Source organism: Stegostoma tigrinum, chromosome 34 (genome assembly GCF_030684315.1).
Source record: "Stegostoma tigrinum isolate sSteTig4 chromosome 34, sSteTig4.hap1, whole genome shotgun sequence".
Classification (NCBI taxonomy): domain Eukaryota; kingdom Metazoa; phylum Chordata; class Chondrichthyes; order Orectolobiformes; family Stegostomatidae; genus Stegostoma; species Stegostoma tigrinum.
Window position 1 is genome coordinate 24221046 of NC_081387.1, and position 19225 is coordinate 24240270.

General features: G+C 40.1%; 1 protein-coding gene across 1 annotated transcript in view; it reads left to right on the top strand.

Moving 5' to 3' along the window:
* LOC125446336 (butyrophilin subfamily 3 member A1-like) overlaps nucleotides 1-19225 on the top strand; it is a 49738-nt gene that overhangs the window by 7366 nt on the left and 23147 nt on the right. The window contains exons 3-8 of the mRNA XM_059639623.1: nucleotides 814-1164; nucleotides 3767-4051; nucleotides 4468-4587; nucleotides 6883-6909; nucleotides 9380-9406; nucleotides 11080-11616. Coding sequence (XP_059495606.1) covers nucleotides 814-1164; nucleotides 3767-4051; nucleotides 4468-4587; nucleotides 6883-6909; nucleotides 9380-9406; nucleotides 11080-11616 — 1347 coding nt within the window. The remainder of the gene's footprint in view (nucleotides 1-813; nucleotides 1165-3766; nucleotides 4052-4467; nucleotides 4588-6882; nucleotides 6910-9379; nucleotides 9407-11079; nucleotides 11617-19225) is intronic.

Below are 19225 nucleotides of genomic sequence, written 5' to 3' on the forward strand. Positions count from 1 at the left end.
ATTGACTGAATGAGATCACAACCTTAACTTTGACAGCTGCAGCAGGGTAATTTGTAGTTTGCAACCTTTTGGAGGTCACTTGGCTTCAATATGAGCTTTTCTTAAGAAATAAAAGAAGTTCAAACTTGAGAGAGGCTTGTTTGGAAATCCCTCTCTGTCTTTCTTTCTCCCTGGAACAGGTAGGAAAGTGAAGTGGAGGCATAAAATCACAGAATCCCTACAGTGTGGAGGTGGGCCATTTGGCTTGTCAAGTCCACACAGAACGCCTTCCCCACCCCCGTAGCCCTCTATTTCCTATGGCTAACCCACTTAGTCTTCAGCCCTGGACACTCTGAGCAATATAGCATGGCCGTAGTGTCCACTAATATGCAAGATAAGTGGGTTAGCCACAGGAAATTACTGAATCAAAATTGGTTTTTCTGACAAACAGCAATGGATTCACGGTCATCAGTAGACTCTTAATTCCAGATGTTTATTGTTCAAATTTATGTTTTATGTACATTCAAGATTTAGATGTTCAGTTTCACCATCTGCCATGCCAGGATTTGTAACTGGGTCTCTGCATTAACAGTCCAGCAATAATACCTCTAGGCTATCGCTTCCACGTTTCTCTTTTGTGTAATTAATTTATTGTCTTTAGGTACATCAGTAGCCTCATGAATATGTTCAGTTACTGACCAACACGTATCTGAATTTTAAACAATAGTCTTGAAGCTTATCATGCCTGGTTTCACTCCGAGACCTTACTTGTTCTGTATTACCATCAGCTAGAATCACGGCACTGATGACATCATTTAAAATATTATATTTCAGCCGAGACATTTGAAGTCATTGGATCAAAGTATCCCATTATAGTCACTGTGGACGATGATGCTGTATTACCATGCCATGTGGAACCAGGTACATCATTGAAAGATCTGGAGGTTCGATGGTTTAGGTCCGACTTTACTTCGCCAGTCCATTTATATGCCAATCAACAGGATCAACCCAATTTGCAGGATAAAGCTTACCGAGAAAGAACTGAACTTTTTAACAGCGAGTTTCCCCATGGAAATGCCTCTCTCAGACTGAAGAAAGTGAAAGCATCAGATGAAGGCATCTACACATGTTTTATTGACTTCAAATCAAGCTATGAGGAAGCAGTGATAAATCTCAAAATTGGAGGTGAGTACACACCGTTACAATTTTCAAATTGGAAAGAATTTTTTAAAACACTGTAATTTCAAAGCTAATATTACGTGAAAATGAAATGAAAGTGGGCTAAAAAATAAAGGCTATTTGTGAATAAACCACACAGCGCTATCATTAGAGTTTCACACTGAAAATTTATGCTGGTATTCAATTAAAATTATTCGATTGTATCATCACAGTTTAAATATATATGATCTCATTTTCAGAATCATTTTTTCTCTTTCTTCACATTAAGAAAATTTATGGATGAATGTGTTTTAAATATTTATTTGGAAGCTGTGCATTTGTTGGACATAAGAGTTAATTTGGCTCATTTTTATTCAGTTTATTGATTCTAGTGAAGACAGTGGGTGGTATTTTGTTCATCACAGCCATTAAACCAGGATGACAGCTCTTTACTTTGGGAACAACAGGTGTCCTAAACCTTTAACATGTACTGAACCACAGTTGTAGTGGTTAGCACTGCAGCCCCAGAGTGCCAGGGAACTGTATCTGATTCCACCCTCGGTGACTGTGTGGAGTTTGCACGTTCTCCTCGTGTCTCTGTAGGTTTCCTCTGGCTGCTCTGATTTCTTCAGAGATGAGCAGGCTAGGAAATTCAGGGTTTTAGGAGGTGGCTCTGGATGAGAGATTCTTAGGAAGGTCGGTGTGGACTTGATGGGCCAAGCACCCTGGATCCCTGCTACAGAGACTCTTATGATATTTTCAAGAAATGATGAACTGGGTTTTATCAAGTGACTTACCGAACAGGAGAAAGAGGTCAGAGAGAGAAGCTCTTCTATGCTGGGAACACAGTTGTAGTGAAGTTAGTTGTGGGAGTGGTGTCGGGTGAAGAGATACTTCAATAATTATTTGACCGACTGAACCTATGGAACAAGCCGAGTTCATTCTGAAGTAGAGAAATTTGTTTATTAATTTCAAATTCAGAACAATTTCAAAACAATGATTGAATCAAAACAATATTAGATTACAGCTGTTTCTCTGTATAGTCACTTGCAACCTATCATGAAAGTGCCTCATTTATTTATCACTGAGCTTGTCTTGCTGTTGCCCATTAGTCTATCTTTGGAAAGATTGGAGGAACATGCATTATGCAGACACTGTTTCAAACATAAATGATCTAATTGCCATGACTTTGGCTTATGCTGTTGTAAACTGTGAAATGCAGAAGGATGTGATAAAAGAAAGAGATCTGGACTAGTTTTAGGAGTGACTAGCATTGCTGTACCCAAAAATTGCAGGTCTAAAACCTATAGTAAGATTGTCTTCAGAGAAGTTTAATGTTCTGTGCTCCAGTTGGTGACTTCATTGCCATCAGTGTAAGAGGGGATATACAAAGAGACACCTGAGAATTGTAACCTGGATTATTATCAGACTCGGAGATTCAGAAATAAACCAATGGAAACAGGGGTTAGAATAACTTATGCATCCATTCATTGATTTGGAGAACGTGATAAAAGGCAACAGAGGCAAATAATTCTGTTTTTTTTGTGAGAGAACTGGATAAAAATCTAGCTTGATGGATAGATATGGATAACAATTACAAAACTGTGCATGGAATGTGTTTTGAATGGTGCAGGTACACATTTAGACAAGATTCTAGATTTCCATTGTTCACGTAAAGGGATAAGACTATGTTTGAAGAAACATTACTTGCAGAACGTAAACTCAGTGTAACTTGAAATGGGATGGTCTTTTCTCATGACAAGCACTGAAAATTCCAGTTTCCATAGTGTGAGAGAAAAAAGTGAATAAGATATAACTTGCATTTATACAGTGCTGTTAATAACCCATTGAGGTATAAATATGCAGAAGGACAAAGGAGGGGGAAGGAACCAAGGACCAAATAAGGAGTAAATAGTAGAGAACTGGGCTGGACACATTGTGAAAATGCAGAGAAAAATGTGGGATCTGGAAAGGGATTTAAGATTGAAAAATCCTTCAAAGGTGGTTGATAAAGGGCCTTAGTTATTGGAAAGCAATGAAAACAATTATAAATTTACTGCAAGTAGGATTCAGAGCTGATGTATGTTAGTGAGGGTGAGTGATTAATTGACAAGTGAATCTTAGTGCAGGATGGGACATAGATGACACAGATTTGGATTGTGTAGAGTGTACATAGAATTGTAGAGGTCAGTAGGGAGAATATCAAGTTTTAAAGATGAGAAAAATGACAGTAAGGATTTCTTATATGAAAGAGAAGTAGTAGTGTCAGGTGTGATCCTGCTTTGGAGGTTGAAGTAACTGTGCTTCAATTTAATTAAAATGTTCCAAACAAGCCCCCCACAGCTGTCAAAAAAAGTTGCATCATGTCATTAATTGCCAGCTATGGGACACAAACTTTAGTAAGAATCCATATCCTTCAGCTTTAATCTCATTTTCTTCAAACTTTTAAAAAAAAACTGGGAATACTGTGAACAAGGACCACAATGTTATTCACTGACACACACCTTTTATTAGAGGATCTTGATTTGCCATATTAATTGTCTACCATTAAGTTGCACTGTCACAGTAAACATTAGGAAAGTAACTTTCATTGATCATATTAACTTAGAGAATTAACTTCTAATTGAAGGTATTGGACAGCAGCCTTGGATTCACTTGGAGGGAACCAGTGGCCAAGGAGTTCGTCTTTCATGTAAATCAAATGGGTGGTATCCTGAGCCAACTGTCCAGTGGCTGGATGGAAATCGACGAGTTGTGAATGCAAAGCCTGAAACAACACATCAAAAAGATTCCAATGGCCTTTTTACTGTTTTAACTCGAATTGATGTTACAAGTGACTCAGTGAACAGATTCTCCTGTCTAATGCAAAACAGCTTATTACACAAAGAAGAAGAGGCCCGTCTTCGGATACCAGGTATATGAACAACCTTTTATTGTTTAAGATAAAACTTATTGTGCAAATTGGTTTCCTCCAGTGCTGAAGTGTTTTCCAGCTGGTTAGTCAAGAACCAAGGGAGAACAGCCTGAGTACAATCCTTTTCCCTTTCTCAAAACTATTCACATGTGCTCATGGTTCAGCAGAGGTGACAGGCTAACAGTCTGCAGCAGAAAGATTGTTTAATGATTGACTGTAATCTGATTATTCAACAAGTGCAAGAAATGAAGCCATGGATCTCATGGTTAAGTGCAGTTGCATTAGCTTCAAAGGTTCTGCCTTTTCTGCGCAATTTCATTCCCTTTGGTACAGGCGATGACCAGAACAAACTTAGGACCTGCTGGGATTGCATATTTCTGATTAGAAATTTATTCTATGTCTGTTTTATTTTTCAGAAATATTCTTTCCCAAGACCAATGTGTGGCTGATAGTTTTCTGGGTGCTTGTAGCCGTTGTAATTACTGTTGTTGTTCTTGACGTAATGTTCCACAGGAAAAAACATAAAAGAATCAAAGGTAGGAGCATAACTTGCAATTCAATATTATACCAGTAAAAGGACTGTGTAAAATACTGTGTAAGCAACAACCTCATAGTGTTATTGGATGTGGGTACAGATACAAGGCTAACAACATTGATTTCATGATAATTCAATTTTCACTTGTGGTATAGTGAATGATGAATGCAGTTCTGTCTGTTTTGCTTCCCCAACCACATTATATTGCACTCCTCTTGTGTCTGAAACACCTTCACATCTGATTATCATGCCATGTGAATGAAAAGAAGATCAAATGGATTTTTTCAATGGCTCTGATATTATGGAACTCATGTAGCTACTCAAAGTCATCCTATGAGATAAAAGCTGCTCTAATCAGATCATTTCTCACTATATCATGTGACCTAATGAAAGGCCCTATGGTGGTCACTCTTGATCCTGAATTATGCCCAGTCAAGCTTGAATTACAACTGAATGGATAAGATATCTCAAAGGTTAGAGCAACTGATGAAATATACAACAATATGGGGGAGTCCTTGTAGTAATGTCCCCACCTCTGAACCAGAAGCCCCAGGTTCAGACCTCACCTGCCACAGAGGTGTGTCATAACATGCCTGATTGGTTAGGAAAATAAATACAGCAACTATAGTGCTTGTGATGCAGTGGTAGTGTCCTTGCCCCCTAAGCCAGGAGTCTACCTGCTCCAGAGGTATGCAATAACTTCTCTGAACAGACTGATTTGGAAATTATTTACAACAATGTGGATCTTCAATAATCTGAATTGTAGAGTGGAACCCTGTTCAATGCGCTTGAAAAGGATGCAACTTAATCTTGTTTCACAACTTAATCTTGTTTCTTCTTTGAGTGAGACTTAAGAACATTTTTATCACAGACAGTTCAATTGAAACACTTTGTAACCAACCCTATCCCGCCCATTTCAACATTTATCTTGCGTTATATATTTTCGTACAGTGATCAGAAGAAATACTGGGCAGTTTATCTCCTTACCCAATTTCTAATGAAAGGTGATTGACCTGAAATTTTAACTTTATTATTCCCTCCACTGATGCTGTCTGATCTGCTGAATATTTCCAACACTTTCTGATGGAGCTGTCATTTGCCCTTTACTGATTATAAAATTCCCAGACTTGCAACAATGCACCATTGATCTCGAGCACAGCAGGCCAGGCAGCATCAGAGGAGCAGGAAAGTTGACTTTTCAGATCGGGACCCTTCTTCATTTCTGAAAAAAGGTCCCAATTCGAAACGTCACATTTCCTGCTCCTCTGATGCTGCCTGGTCTGCTGTGTTCCTCAAGCTCCACACTGTGTTATCCCTGACTCCAGCATCAGCAGTTCTAACTATATCTGTACGATTGATCTCGTTGCTTTCATATCAAGTAAAACATCTTAAGGTGTTTCCCAAAAGATGCATATAAAGGACAGTGGACAATGAAGCTGGAGATTAGAAATTGTAAAAATCAGATCAAACTTGGAGTGTTAAAATGTCTTTTGGTGATCTCTTGAACCTCCATTCAATGAGAAATGGACAGGGCATCATAACCATACACAATTACAATATCTTAGACAAACGGGTGCACATTTGTGTCACTAGATTTTGAGATGAGTTCTGTGTTCCATTTTATTTCTGCATGGCACTTAGTTACTAGATAGTAATGAAGAGAGCAATTGGTATGACCTAAAATTATACTTAGCCTGTTATCTGATATACTGACATTGCAAAATGTTGTAATTACTTCATAGCATGACCAAAGTTCTCACCGTCCTTTTTATAGTGTTTTAGAATAACATGGTAATTCTGAGCTTATGAAATATGGTATATGCGATTATTTCTTCAGTCAAAATGTAATCAAAAACTGAGTAGTTCGCACTGCTGCCTCCAGTGCCAGGGGTGTGAGTTTGATTCCAGCTTGGGCCGAGTTTGCATGTTCTCCCCATGTCTGTGTGGGTTTCTGCTGTGTGCTTCAATTTCCTCCCATAGTCCAAAGAAGTGCACATTGGATGGATTGGCCATTGTATGGGGGTGGGTGGAATGCTTTTTGGAGGGTTGGTGCAGACTCCATGGGCCAATCAGCCTCTTTTTGCTCTGTAAGAATTCACTGGATTCTATGGTAGAAGTTTAAAATTTACCTAGTTGTTCAGAGTTTCAGTTGTTTATCTTTGAAATGAATTCCATATAATTTCATTAGTGCTGGGAAGTACCTTGAATGTTGAATTTGTGCTCAGTACCTGTAAAGGGTGTGATGGTATCTGTGGAGCCCCTCTCAATAATACTTCACTATGTTCTTGACTTTCAGAGCTACAACTGCTTTGCATTTTGGAAGGTAAGATATATTTCTGAATCATTCCAGAGCCATGATTTATGATGATTGAAATCAGATAGCTTTGGTTTTGTAACTTAGAATTTTACCACGGTAATATTGAATGTTTTTACAAACATGGACAGCAGTAGAACTCATGGGAGAAGCACTTTGTTCTGATTGTATGCATATTAGAAAGCTAAGAGATGTTGGAAAATAATACTGGCTTAGATTGCACTCTTGTGAACACAACAGACAAGAAAATTTTGCTAGAGAAATATTGGCTCAAAATGCTCAATTCAAAATGATCAAAAGAATTAATTGGTCTGAGAGTACCATGTCAGTTTGTAATATTGAATAAAATTTAATGCCACAAAGGTTGTGGAACAATCAAGGCACGTTAACATGAATTTCCAAAAGGTGTATGTTATCTGGCAGAGTTAAGACTTCCTTGAGAAAGTCATGGCATGTGCACACAAAAGCACTGGAGACTTGTGCCTCAACTTGATCACCATGACACTAAAAGTATCCTGTATCAACAGAAAGTGGTTAAGTATAATAGAGACAGGATGAAATTTCCAGGGTGACCAGCTCAGGGAACATTTTCTTGTGACACTGTTGAAGTCAGCGGGCACGTTGCCTTTTTTTAGTATCGTTGCTGAAAAACTTTATCTTGGGCAGCCTTAATGATTTGGGTGTGCAAAAACTACCTCTCACTGCCTGCAGTACCAGAATCCAGTAGTAGTCCCTACCAGGAGTACGTGCAGTCTCCTGGAATAAACATCATGGATATTGAACTTGAAGGCAAGTCTGGCTGTTTTGGTCAGGCATGGATTGGGAGACCGCAGCGAGATGTGGAGGTTCACAATGGGTACAGCATGGGTGTTGGTGGGTGGGGGCACCAAATGGAAGTTCCATCTTGAGAGTGTGGAGGGGAGGAGAGGGGGTGTTGTTTAATGTGCACAAAGCACAAGCTCTCCTTTCTCGCCATGAGCCATGCTTTTGTCTTAATAACATTGGGACATATGCCTGATACCTTCGCAACCAGTATAATGTGGAAGACAGTTCGAGGAGGTTGTGGTCTGGCTACCTGCTTTATTTCCATCCCCAAGCTCTCACCTGACATGTGATGTGGGAGAGTGTGAAATTCATCCCAGGTTAAAGGATATAATGTAAAGAGTGCTGATACAGAGGTTCAATGTTAGAACTATTGCATAATTATCAGAACTTTCAGACCACCTAATAATTGGTTTTATGGTTCATTGTGAAGAGAGTTGTAAGAAAACACAAGTGCCAGACAAACAACCATCTTCAACAAAAAAAAACTCTAGTTATCACCCCTTGACATTTAATGGCATAGTTGTCATTGAGTCCTTGTACTGTCCATGTACTGGGGATACCATTGACCAGGAAGTGAACTTGACTAGTGATATAAATATTGTGATGAAAATGGCAGGTCAGGGGGTATGCGTTATACAGTAGGTGATTGTATGAGATTGCCACTTCTTGGAAAATCAGGCTTACAATTCCAGGACGGGAAAGAATTTTATTTCCTGAGTTTAAGAGACAGAGTGTGTCAAAATGCAACATGTCAAAGCTCAGTCTGTTGTCAGCTATAATAATGCATTCCATCATTCAAATCTCTGCACTTCTCCCTGTTCTTGCAGTTGGAGTCATCATCTGTTTTGGATTCCATTAATACAAGAAAACTAGACAGCAAATAGTATTTGCCAATTAGTGAGCCTGCCCTCAATTAAGTGGACAGAATAGAACAGCTATAGAGTCTTAGAGATGTACGGCATGGAAACAGACCCTTCAGTCCAACTTGTCCATTCAAACCAGGTACCCTAAAGTAATCTATCCTGTTTGCCAGCATTTGGCCCATAGGCCTCTTAAACCCATCCTATTCATATATCCATCCAGATGCCTTTTAAATGTTGTAATTGTACCAGTCTCCATTACTTCTCTGGCAGCTCATCCCTTACATGCACCACCCCCGTGTGAAAAAGTTGCCCCTTTGCCTTTTAAATCATTCCCTCTCAGCTTAAACCGATGTCCTGTAGTTTTAGACTCCTCCCATCCTGGGAAAGAGACCTTGTCCATTTACCTTATCCATGCCGCTCATTTTATAAGCCTCTCAGGTCACCTCTCAGCCTCCAACATTCCAGGGAAAATAGCCTCAGCCTATTCAGCCTCTCCCTATAGCTCAAATCCTCCAACCCTGGCGACATCCTTGCAATTTTTTCAGAACTGTTTCAAGTTTCACAACATCTTTCCTACAGCAGGGAGACCAGAATTGCATGCAGTATTACAAAAGTTAACTAGCGTTTAAATCCCATCATGGTCTCAGTATGTTTCTTTTCCAACCTGATTGAGATTTCAGTGCAATGAATGGGGAACATTCTGGATTCCTAATTTTGCAACTGTACAATTGTCCAATTTGACTGATGAGAAATGTGGTGCACTGAAATGATGTTTTGTTTTACCTTTGCAGGTTATAAACATTACGACATCAATTATCGTAAGTATAAAGGCTGTAATACAAAACAACACCATCTTGCATTTATAACGCATTTTTTATGATGTACAATGTCCAAAGTTACTTCACAAGAATATTAGCAGAGAAAAGTTGACATGGGACCACATTGAAAAGGTATTAGGATAGATGACCATAAGTTTACTCCAAAGCATAGATTACATCAACATCATTGTAAATTTTAGAAGCAGGAAAGCCATGAATAATCACAGAATTGTTATGGTGCAGAAGGTGGCCATTTGGCCCATCGTATCTGTGTGGTCCCTTCAATGAGCATTATGACTTAATGCCAATCTCTTCCATTTACTCCATACTTTTGTATATGGTTTCTATTCAAATATTCCTGTACTTCCCTATTGATTCTCATCTGACTGCCTACTACACTGGCACACAGAAAACCACTTGTTGCATGAAGAAATATTTTCTCATATCAGACTTGCTACTTTTGCAAATCACTTTACATCTCTGTCTCACTTTGATCTTTTCGCAAATGAAAAATGTTTCTCCCTGTCTACTCTATCCATTCCTGTCATGACTTTGAAAATATCAAGCAGATCTCCTCTTAGCCCATTTTAAAGGAGAATAATCCCAGTCTCTCAAACCTGTCCTCAATGAAAGTTTCTTATCCCTGGAACCATTTTATAACTCCTTTCTACACACTCTCCAATGTGTACGTGACCTTCTATTTGTATTGTTTTGTAGCTGAGGTCTAATAAATACCTTTTATTAGTTCAGCACAACCTCCTCGTCCTTGTTCATCTGCCATCTATCTGCTCAATCCGCCAACTATGTCCTTTTGGAGATTTACACTGTCCTCCTCATGGCTTAGTGTTTTCAAGATCCATATAACTCTTCAACTTTGAAGCCGTCCCCTACACTAGATCATTAATATAGATCAGGAAAAGCAAGGATCCCAACTCTAAACCCTGCTAACTCCACTACAAACGTTCCTCCAGCCTGAAAAATATCCAACAACAGCTACTCTGCATTTCCTAGTATTCAACTAATTTTGTGTCCGAGTTGCTTCTGTCCCCTTTTTAATATTCCATGAGCAATAATTCTTCTCACCTGTCTATTATGTGACACACTGCCAAATGCCTTTTGAAAGTCCATGTACAACACGTCAACAGCACGATCCTCATCAATCGTTTCTGTTACACTTTCAAGCACTTAAAACATTGTTATTATAAAAGGTGCAATAGGCAGGGCTATGAGGAGAAAGCATGACACTAAGTAAAATATTCATTAAAACAACCAGTGCAGGAATGCTGGCCTCCTTCTGCACCATCAACTCTGTGATTTTGCAATTGATTTCTTTGCTTCCCCACCCCATCTCTCTGAGGGTGTGTGATGTGCTCTGTGGAACAACCAATAGTTTGCTATTGTCAGAGATTAATTTCTCCTTTTTGGGATGATCCCCTTCTTTCTCCAGCAACTGGAAATCTGCTGGGAGTACCAGATGTGGTGAAAGCATAAAAAATGCCATAACCATGGGATCTGCGCAGAAGATCTCCAATCAGAGGAAATGAAATAAAAGCTTTTCAAAAAAAATCTATGGCTCTCTAGGCATTTAATTGAATTATTTAATGTCTAAATCCTGAATTAATCTGTGTCTAGCCTTGAGTGAACCTCTGTACTTTTGCTCTTTCCTCTCCTAGCCTCTGTGACCTTGGTTAAAAAAACTGGCCATCAGGAAGTTGAGGTGTCTGGGGATCTGAAAAGTGTAAAGTGGACTGGAACAAATCAACCTGATGCTGAGAAGATGCTGAAAGACCCATCCTATGTGCTGGGAAAAGAGGGATTCACATCAGGGAGGCATTACTGGGAAGTGGAGGTGATTGGGACAGGCGAGTGGAATCTGGGAGCTGTTGCAGAGTCTGTGAATTTGGAGGAACAGATTAAACTGAAACCTGAGAATGGATTCTGGACCGTTGGATGCCTGGAAAACCGTCTGGTTGTGAATGACTCTGCCGATCCTCAGCTTTCTATTGGTGATGTCCCAAAGAAGATTGCTGTTTATGTCAATTATGAGTCTCAGATGGTTTCATTTTTAAATGCAGACACAAAATCGCATCTCCACACTTTTGCTAACAAAGAATTCCCACCAAAACTTTATCCAATATTGCAAACCTCTGAAAATGCCCAGCTGAAAATCTGTCCCACTTCAAAGAAACGTCTGTGGTTGCTGAAATATTGAAGTTCATACTTTGACATGTAAGTTGGACATAACAGGAAGCTAAATGCCATGGTATTGCATTGGACACCCATTCTATGTGACCCTATATTAACTTGAGAGAAGTTTATTATCAGGCTTCTCATAATGGACAATATGTTTCTCTAATTTGATTCCCTGTTATACTTCATTTTATTCCCATTCAACTAAAATGGGAATTTTATTTGAATAAAATAAAATGAATGATACAGTGTTTGTTACATAATAGACAGTTATATAGGGCAGTGTTCAGAACCTAGAAATAAGAAGGCCATTTAGCCCACAAGATTTCTACTATTCATTGAGATCAAGATTGATCTGCAACTTGACGTCAAATATTTGTCTTTGCACCAAACCCGTTAAAACCTTGAAAAACAAAAACCTATTCACGTAAAATTTGAGTATTGCTATGTAATTAACTACCTTTCCTGCTTAAATTATTACTTTTAACACACATTATTGAGCTTATTGTTAGCTGTCTTTCGACATGTCGACAGTGAGGACTCTAAATCGCTACATCACAATTGGAGTATGTTTTTATTTTTTATCATTTACTGTATGTCATGGTTGCTTTTGTTTTCCTTTTGTATATCAGTATACAGAGAGTGGCACGGTGGCTCAGTGGCTAGTACTGCAGCCTCACAGTGCCAGGGTCCCGGGTTTGATTCCAGCTTTGGGTGACTGTCTGGAGTTTGCACATTCTCCCTGTGTCTGCGTGGGTTTCCTCTGGGTGCTCCGGTTTCCTCCCACAGTCCAAAGATGTGTAGGCTAGATGGATTGGCCATGCTAAATTGCCTGTAGTTATCAAGGGTGTGTGGGTTATAAGGGGATGCATCTGGGTGGGATGCTTCAAGTGGCGGTGTGGACTCGTTGGGCTGAAGGGCCTGTTTCCACACTGTAGGGAATCTAATCTAATAACTTTGAACTGTAACTGTGAATATTGAAAAATTAAATTGTTTTCTACTAAACGTAAGCTTTTAAGATATTAATTTAATGTGATCAATGAAGATTTTGTTGGAGATCCTCTGTAATATGTTAAATTTGTTCAAGGAATCATCACTCTTTCCTTCATTACTCCCTACTTCAATTGGTAACACAACTAATTTACATCGCTAGTTTGGAGCTGGGATTTGTTCTGCTGTTTTAAGTTTTTTTTTATCTTTCACCCTGTGATGTAGCAATTATGTTTTTTTAATGATATTTTGGTCTGGTATTTGAGTAATTGGTGATTGTTTGTATGTGTCTGACATTTAATAATTAACATCTCTGTAAACATAGCAATTTCTTTTTAAAACAGGTTTGGAAGCCTGGCTGCAGAGTGAATGGATTTGTGGTTTATTGGACTTCTGTTTTATCTTGAATTGTTAAATGATGGGGCCTTGAACATTTGTTAAAGTTCTGGAATTTTGCTTCAGTGGAAATGTACATAACTTGAAACTAAGTCCCTAAAAGTCTCTGTGTCTAACTTTGGGTAGTCTGATGAAGATCACAGAGCAGGAGGGCTTAATAGAACAGTACTCCTCAGAAGAGGAGAGGGGAGTGCGCTGGCTTTTTTAGAGTGAAGAATTAGTTAGTTTCAGACCAGCTAAAATCCTGCAAGTAGTTTTTAAGCAAAATGCAGTCAAGCTCATGTCAGATACCTTCTTCCTTGTGCTATCACAGTTCCTGTTCAACAACTGAAGTCCTGAGTGCTCAAATTTAAGATGTTCAATAAGGCTAAATACAGTGTGAGTGTTCTCGCAATGATGATCTTACCACTGCATAAGGAATACAGAGCTGTACCCTGTCTGTTTTGGATATTGTATAAATTTTTAAAAATCAATTTACACAGGATGTTTTGGGATTAATGGTCTTTTTGTGAATCACAATGTAATCGAGAATATGATTTTCTATATTGTACAAGAAGAGAAAGCTGATTTCTAATCAGAAACCACTTGTAAATAAAGATGTTGAATGCAAAAGCTACCCGTTAGATCATGCTGACTGCTAGCTGCCACGTTTTATTGAATTCTAAGTCAGGCAAATTGACTTGAATTTGTCAATATTGTACTCTGGGAAATGAGCCACTGGCTCACCTGGCTGTTGCCTATGTTGATCATTTGAAAAAAGCCGATGTTATTTCTGTCTGTAAAATACAGGGCAATCTTTATTAATATATGTAGCTATGAATACGCGTTAACTGTGCTGCACAGCCTGCCTGACTGACAAGCTTACTTTGACAGAGACAACCAATATAAAATTACAAGGTACTGTACCCTAGGGAGGTGATGGAAATGGGTGATATCCTGGAGATAGGAATAAGTATAAAAAAGGAGTAAAGTGCAGCACGAGAGCAAGAGGGGAGAGGGATTGAATCCTTGGATTGAGCCTTTAGTGTGTGCGGACCGGATGAGTCAGTATTAAACAAAGCATTGAAAGACAGTCTCACCATAAGGGAATATTGTCAGAATGATGTGGGAATGAGAAAGAGCAGAGTGTCGGGTTTGATATTTTCGCGACGTCCTTTAGGGAAATATGTGCAAGGAGAACAGCTCCGTCCCAGCCCTTTCCCATCACTCTCCCTATTCATTTTATATGAAAGCAGCACGTACAGCATAAATTGTGGGGTGACAATGCGAACGTTGCTCCAGTGTATAGCATCTCGCGTTATTAGTGATGAACTATACACAAAATATTTCTGTAAAGAGACAGGAAATTTGTAACAATTGAGTTTAAGTGACAGATGTGCTGGGTATAAAAGACGCAGCTAATTGGCTAACGCCTCTTTTCCGCCCATTGCAGGGTCCAACTCTTCCTGACGGTTTCAGTCAAAAGATGGTACTTGCGAGCTGTAGAAAGCTCGGTAAAGTTCACAGCTCAGAATCAGCGCATGCAAAGCTTTAAGGTTTTCACAGGCATTAAGTTGTAACCGTAAAATTATATTTTTTTCGCTGATGCCTGTGCTCCTGGATTAGCTATTTCAGAGGACATTCAATTGCTTGTTGATGGCTTTGCTCTCCCTTATAACACTTCGCTTGTTGACGAGTTTGACCACGACAGTAATTTCACGCCTATCTGCCTCTGACCACAAACTCTGAGACCCAATCATTAGAATCCAGAACTCAACGCTTCATAAATTCTGTTATCTTGGCAACACTCTTCCCCACATCACCACTTTACATGATGACGTTGAAAGAGGGACAGAGCGCTGAGGATGTTTGCACAGTTAAGTCGAATGCCGAGTATTTAGTCAGTATTACACGGTTGTGAAATACTAGCCTTATCATGTTAATTGATGGGGGATTCTACGAACGTTGGAGAACGCAATTATACCACAGTGTTTTACATATAATTTACAGAAAATGGCAAATAGCCTTCCTAAATATTTTGTTTCAGTCTGTCCGGGAAATGTGCAGCACTGCTCTAGAACAGATCGAACTTGAACACAGGCCTCCACGCTCAGAGGAATGGATACTTACTGCAACACAAGAACTCTACACGTCCATGGTTGTATTTACATAGTTTACGAGATTGCCTCTTCCTTTTACTAACCCCATCAAAAATTCTCTAAAGCAGAAATTTCTAGAGAAACTCAGCCAGTCTCACAGCATCTGTGGCTAGAAAAGAGTTAGCTCTTTGGGTTCAGTGACCCTCAGAACTGACTGTGGCTGGGAAAAGCTTGGAATATACACTGAAAATGGGTTGGGACGATGGGGGAAGGCACAAACGATAGATGGATGTGGAGCCCATTTAGGGACAGAACAGAGCAGCAGTTAGGCAATCCCTTTTCATGTTCATCCCCCAACAGGATGGTCTCTGGGCTCTCTGCTTCTTCTGGGAAAAAAGGCCTGGACCATCCCTGTCCATCATCACCAAACTCCTCCACTTGTCTGAGTTAGTCCTTCGTCTGAACATTTCTCCTTTAACTCCTCCCATTTTCTTCAGGTCAAAGGACTGGCCATGGGTACCCACAAGGGCCCTAGCTAAGCCTGTGTCTTTCTGGGGTCCATTGAAACATTTCTTTCCCAGTCATGCTGTAACCCCACCCACAACTCTTTCTCAGGTACGTCGATAACATCATCTATGCTGTTTGCCTCTGAAAAATTTATCAATCTCACTTCCATTTTTCACCCTGCCCTCAACTTCACCTTGTCCATCCCTGACTCTTTTTTCCTTCCCTTTTGCAACATCTCTGCTTCCATTTCTGGGGATAGGCTGACCACTAATTTCCATTAGTCAATTTAATACTGACTCCCACTACTTGGACTATACATCCTTAGACCCCACTTTCTGAAAAGACTCCAATCCATTTTCCCAGTTCTTCCACTTCAGTCATATCTGTTCAGATAATGTGAATTTCTCCAAGGGAGTGTCTGAAATATACACTTTCTTTCTCAACAGAGAATTCCCATCACCATGATTGACAGGGTCCTGTCTGACCCATCTGCTGCGACCCTCACCCCTCTCAACAAAGGATCATTCATTACTATTTCCACCACCTTCAGCAGGATGACGCCACCATAGACATACTCATCTTCTCTCCCTTGTCAGCCTTTTGCAGGGGCCATTCCTCCAGGATAACCTGGTTCACTCCTCCCTCACTCCCAACACCTCTCCATTCCTCATGACACATTCTCCTGCAATAGCAGAAGGTATAACACCTGCCTGTTTACTTCCTCTCTCCTCTCTATCCAAGGCCCTAGACATAACTTCCAATTGAAGCAGCGATTTACCTGCATTTGACAATATTTACTGCTCACAATGTGGCTTCTTCTACACTGAGTTGATGAAACATAGGTTGGGCATCTGTAATAAAGTCCCTGAGCTTCCAGTTTCCTGCCACTTCAACACACTATCCTATTCCCTGGCCAACATCTCTGTCTTCAATTTGCTGCACTGCTGTGGCAAAGCTCATTGCAAGCTGGAAGAATGGCAGCACTTGGGAGCTTTCCTATTCATAGAATTACAACAGCAGAAGAGGCCAATCAGCACAGTGATTCTATGCCAACCCTTCAAACAGCATCCCACCCAGGCCCAGCAGCCCATCAACCCCATAACCACTATGGCTAATCCACCTGGCCTGCACACCCGTGGGCACAATCGGGCAATGTCACATGGCCTGTCCACCTAACTTGTATATCTTTGGACTGTGGGAGGAAACCAGAGTACATGGTGGAAATTTACACAGACACTGGGAGGACAGGCAAATTCCAGACAGACATGACAGAATTGAGCCCAGGTCCTTGGTGCTGTGAGGCAGCAGTGCTAACCACTGAGCAACCATGCAGCCTATCAGGGCCAACTTCCATAAATTACCTTATGACATGTCTTTCTCCCAAATTCCAAACACCAGGCCTTGTCATCATATAGGCTGTTAATGCAACCAACCCATTGTCAGCCAATAATGGTCCTCATTAGCAGCTATTGATTCTCCCAGGCTGGACATTATCCATTTCTTTGTCTCTCTGATGATTGTTCTCTCTCTCTCTCTCTGGGCTCCATCTCCACCTAACTTTTAGCCATCATTCTCACATCTTCAGCTTCTATACCAACCTTTTCTGAGCTACAGTCATTTCTGAAGAAGCTTCACTTTATCTTAAATGTTAACTCTGCCTTCTCTGCACAAATGCTGCCAGACCTGTTGAGGGTTCTCTCACAATTTCTATTTTTGTTTCAGATTTCCAGCATCTGCAGTTTTTCTTTGTTGGACAAATTCTTTACTTCATTTTCTCTCAAATTTATCTGAATTTCTCCCTAAATGCATCAGTTATTTGCCCCACCTCCTCTGTGTCCAAATGTACTGCATGTTAATACATTTCTATGTAAAAATACTTCCTCTCAATCTCCCATTCTTGGTGGCAATCAAATATTATAATTGCTTGTTCTGAATTGCACATTCCCACCATAAATCCCTAAGATTGGAAACATTGTCTTTATAGAGGAGTCACAGGTACATAGAGCAGGGAAGCAGGTGTTAGGTATGCTTCTGTTTATTGGTCAGTACATTGAGTCCGGGAGTTGGGAGGTCATGTCGTGGTTGATCAGTGCATTAGTTAGGCCACATTTGGAATAGTGCATTGAATTCTGGACTCCATGCTCTAGAACAGATGTCATTACACTTGAAAGGGTGCATTAAAAAATTGCAAATACTTTGCCAGAACTGGAGATTTGAGTGATAGGGAGAAGCTGAATAGGCTGGGGCTATTTTCCCTGAAGAGTTGGAGGTTGAGGTGTGACCTCATAGAGGCTTATAAAATCATGACGGACATGGATAGGATGAACAGCAAAGGTCTTTTTCCTAGGTAGGGGATTCCAGAATGAGATGGAATATTGTAAGGTGAGAAGGGAAAGATATAAAAGGGATCTAAGGGGTAATTTTTTCATGCAGAGGGTGGTGCATGTATGCAGTTGCCAGTGGAGGCTGGAACAATTATAACATTTAAAAGGTATCTGGGTGTGTACATGAATAAGAAGGGTATAGAGGGACATGGGCCGAATGCTGGCAAATAGAACTAGATTAAATTAGAATATCTGGTTGGTGTGGATGAGTTTGACAGAAGGATCTGTTTCCAAGCTGCACAACCCTATGACTCTATATCCAGCTACTCCCTGATTTAGAATAGCCCTCTCATTTCATTCTTTTCTCGAGAACACACCCCAGTCTATTGCTACCCATTGATAACAAGGTGTATAGCTGGATAAACACAGCGGGCCAGGCAACGTCAGAGGAACAGGAAAGCAGACGTTTCGGGTCGGGACCTTGCTTCAGAAATGCTATCCAATAAACTCTTTGGGTCACCCAGGCGAAGTTACAGCTGAGTTCAGCTCTGTTATTCTGGAGTCAATACTTTCAGAAGAGCTGAGGATTTTGAGATTGAGTAACTTTTTCAATGAACGCCATGTTCTGCACAGATGCTTTGTTTGCTGTTGTACGGTGTATACTCCTCTGGTGATTTCCCGGGCTGAACTGTGGGGCCTTAGCAGCTACAGTAACATCTTCTCAACTATCCTCAAAGCGTTGAGAAATTTTGCAAATTGCTGATTATTTTATTTAAGAAAAACATGCTGAATTTTGTTTGCTGTCATCACGCTATAGAAAATCCTATTTCCTCTTTTTTTTCCGGAACACACATTGCTTCCAAGCTGATAGGCATTTACTGGCGAATTACTATCAAAGCAAATATATTCTGGCAATTTCTGCCAAACCTGTCAGTAGCTGTGAAGAAATTAACAGGTTGAAGGCTCGTCTTTTCAAGAGAATTTATGGGATCGGCGTTCGTTGTACACTTGACAAATCTTTGCTATTTCTGTTTTATTCAATGAGTAAATTTCAGTGTAACATTATTCATACCCAATCTCTGCTGATACAGAAATGAAGCCTCCACTACTCATACAAACAAAGGACACTGCAACTAATGTCTTTCCTTCCTTCATGTCTTGTGAGCACTCTGCTCCTGCTTGTCTCGTAATCTCCTCTGCTGATTGATATAGCAAGAACTGCAGATAATGAAGTCGGAGACAACACGGTGTGAGCTGGAAGAACACAGAAGTCCATGCAGCATCAGAGAAATAGGAAATTTGACGTTTCGGATCGGGGCCCTTCTTCAGAAACG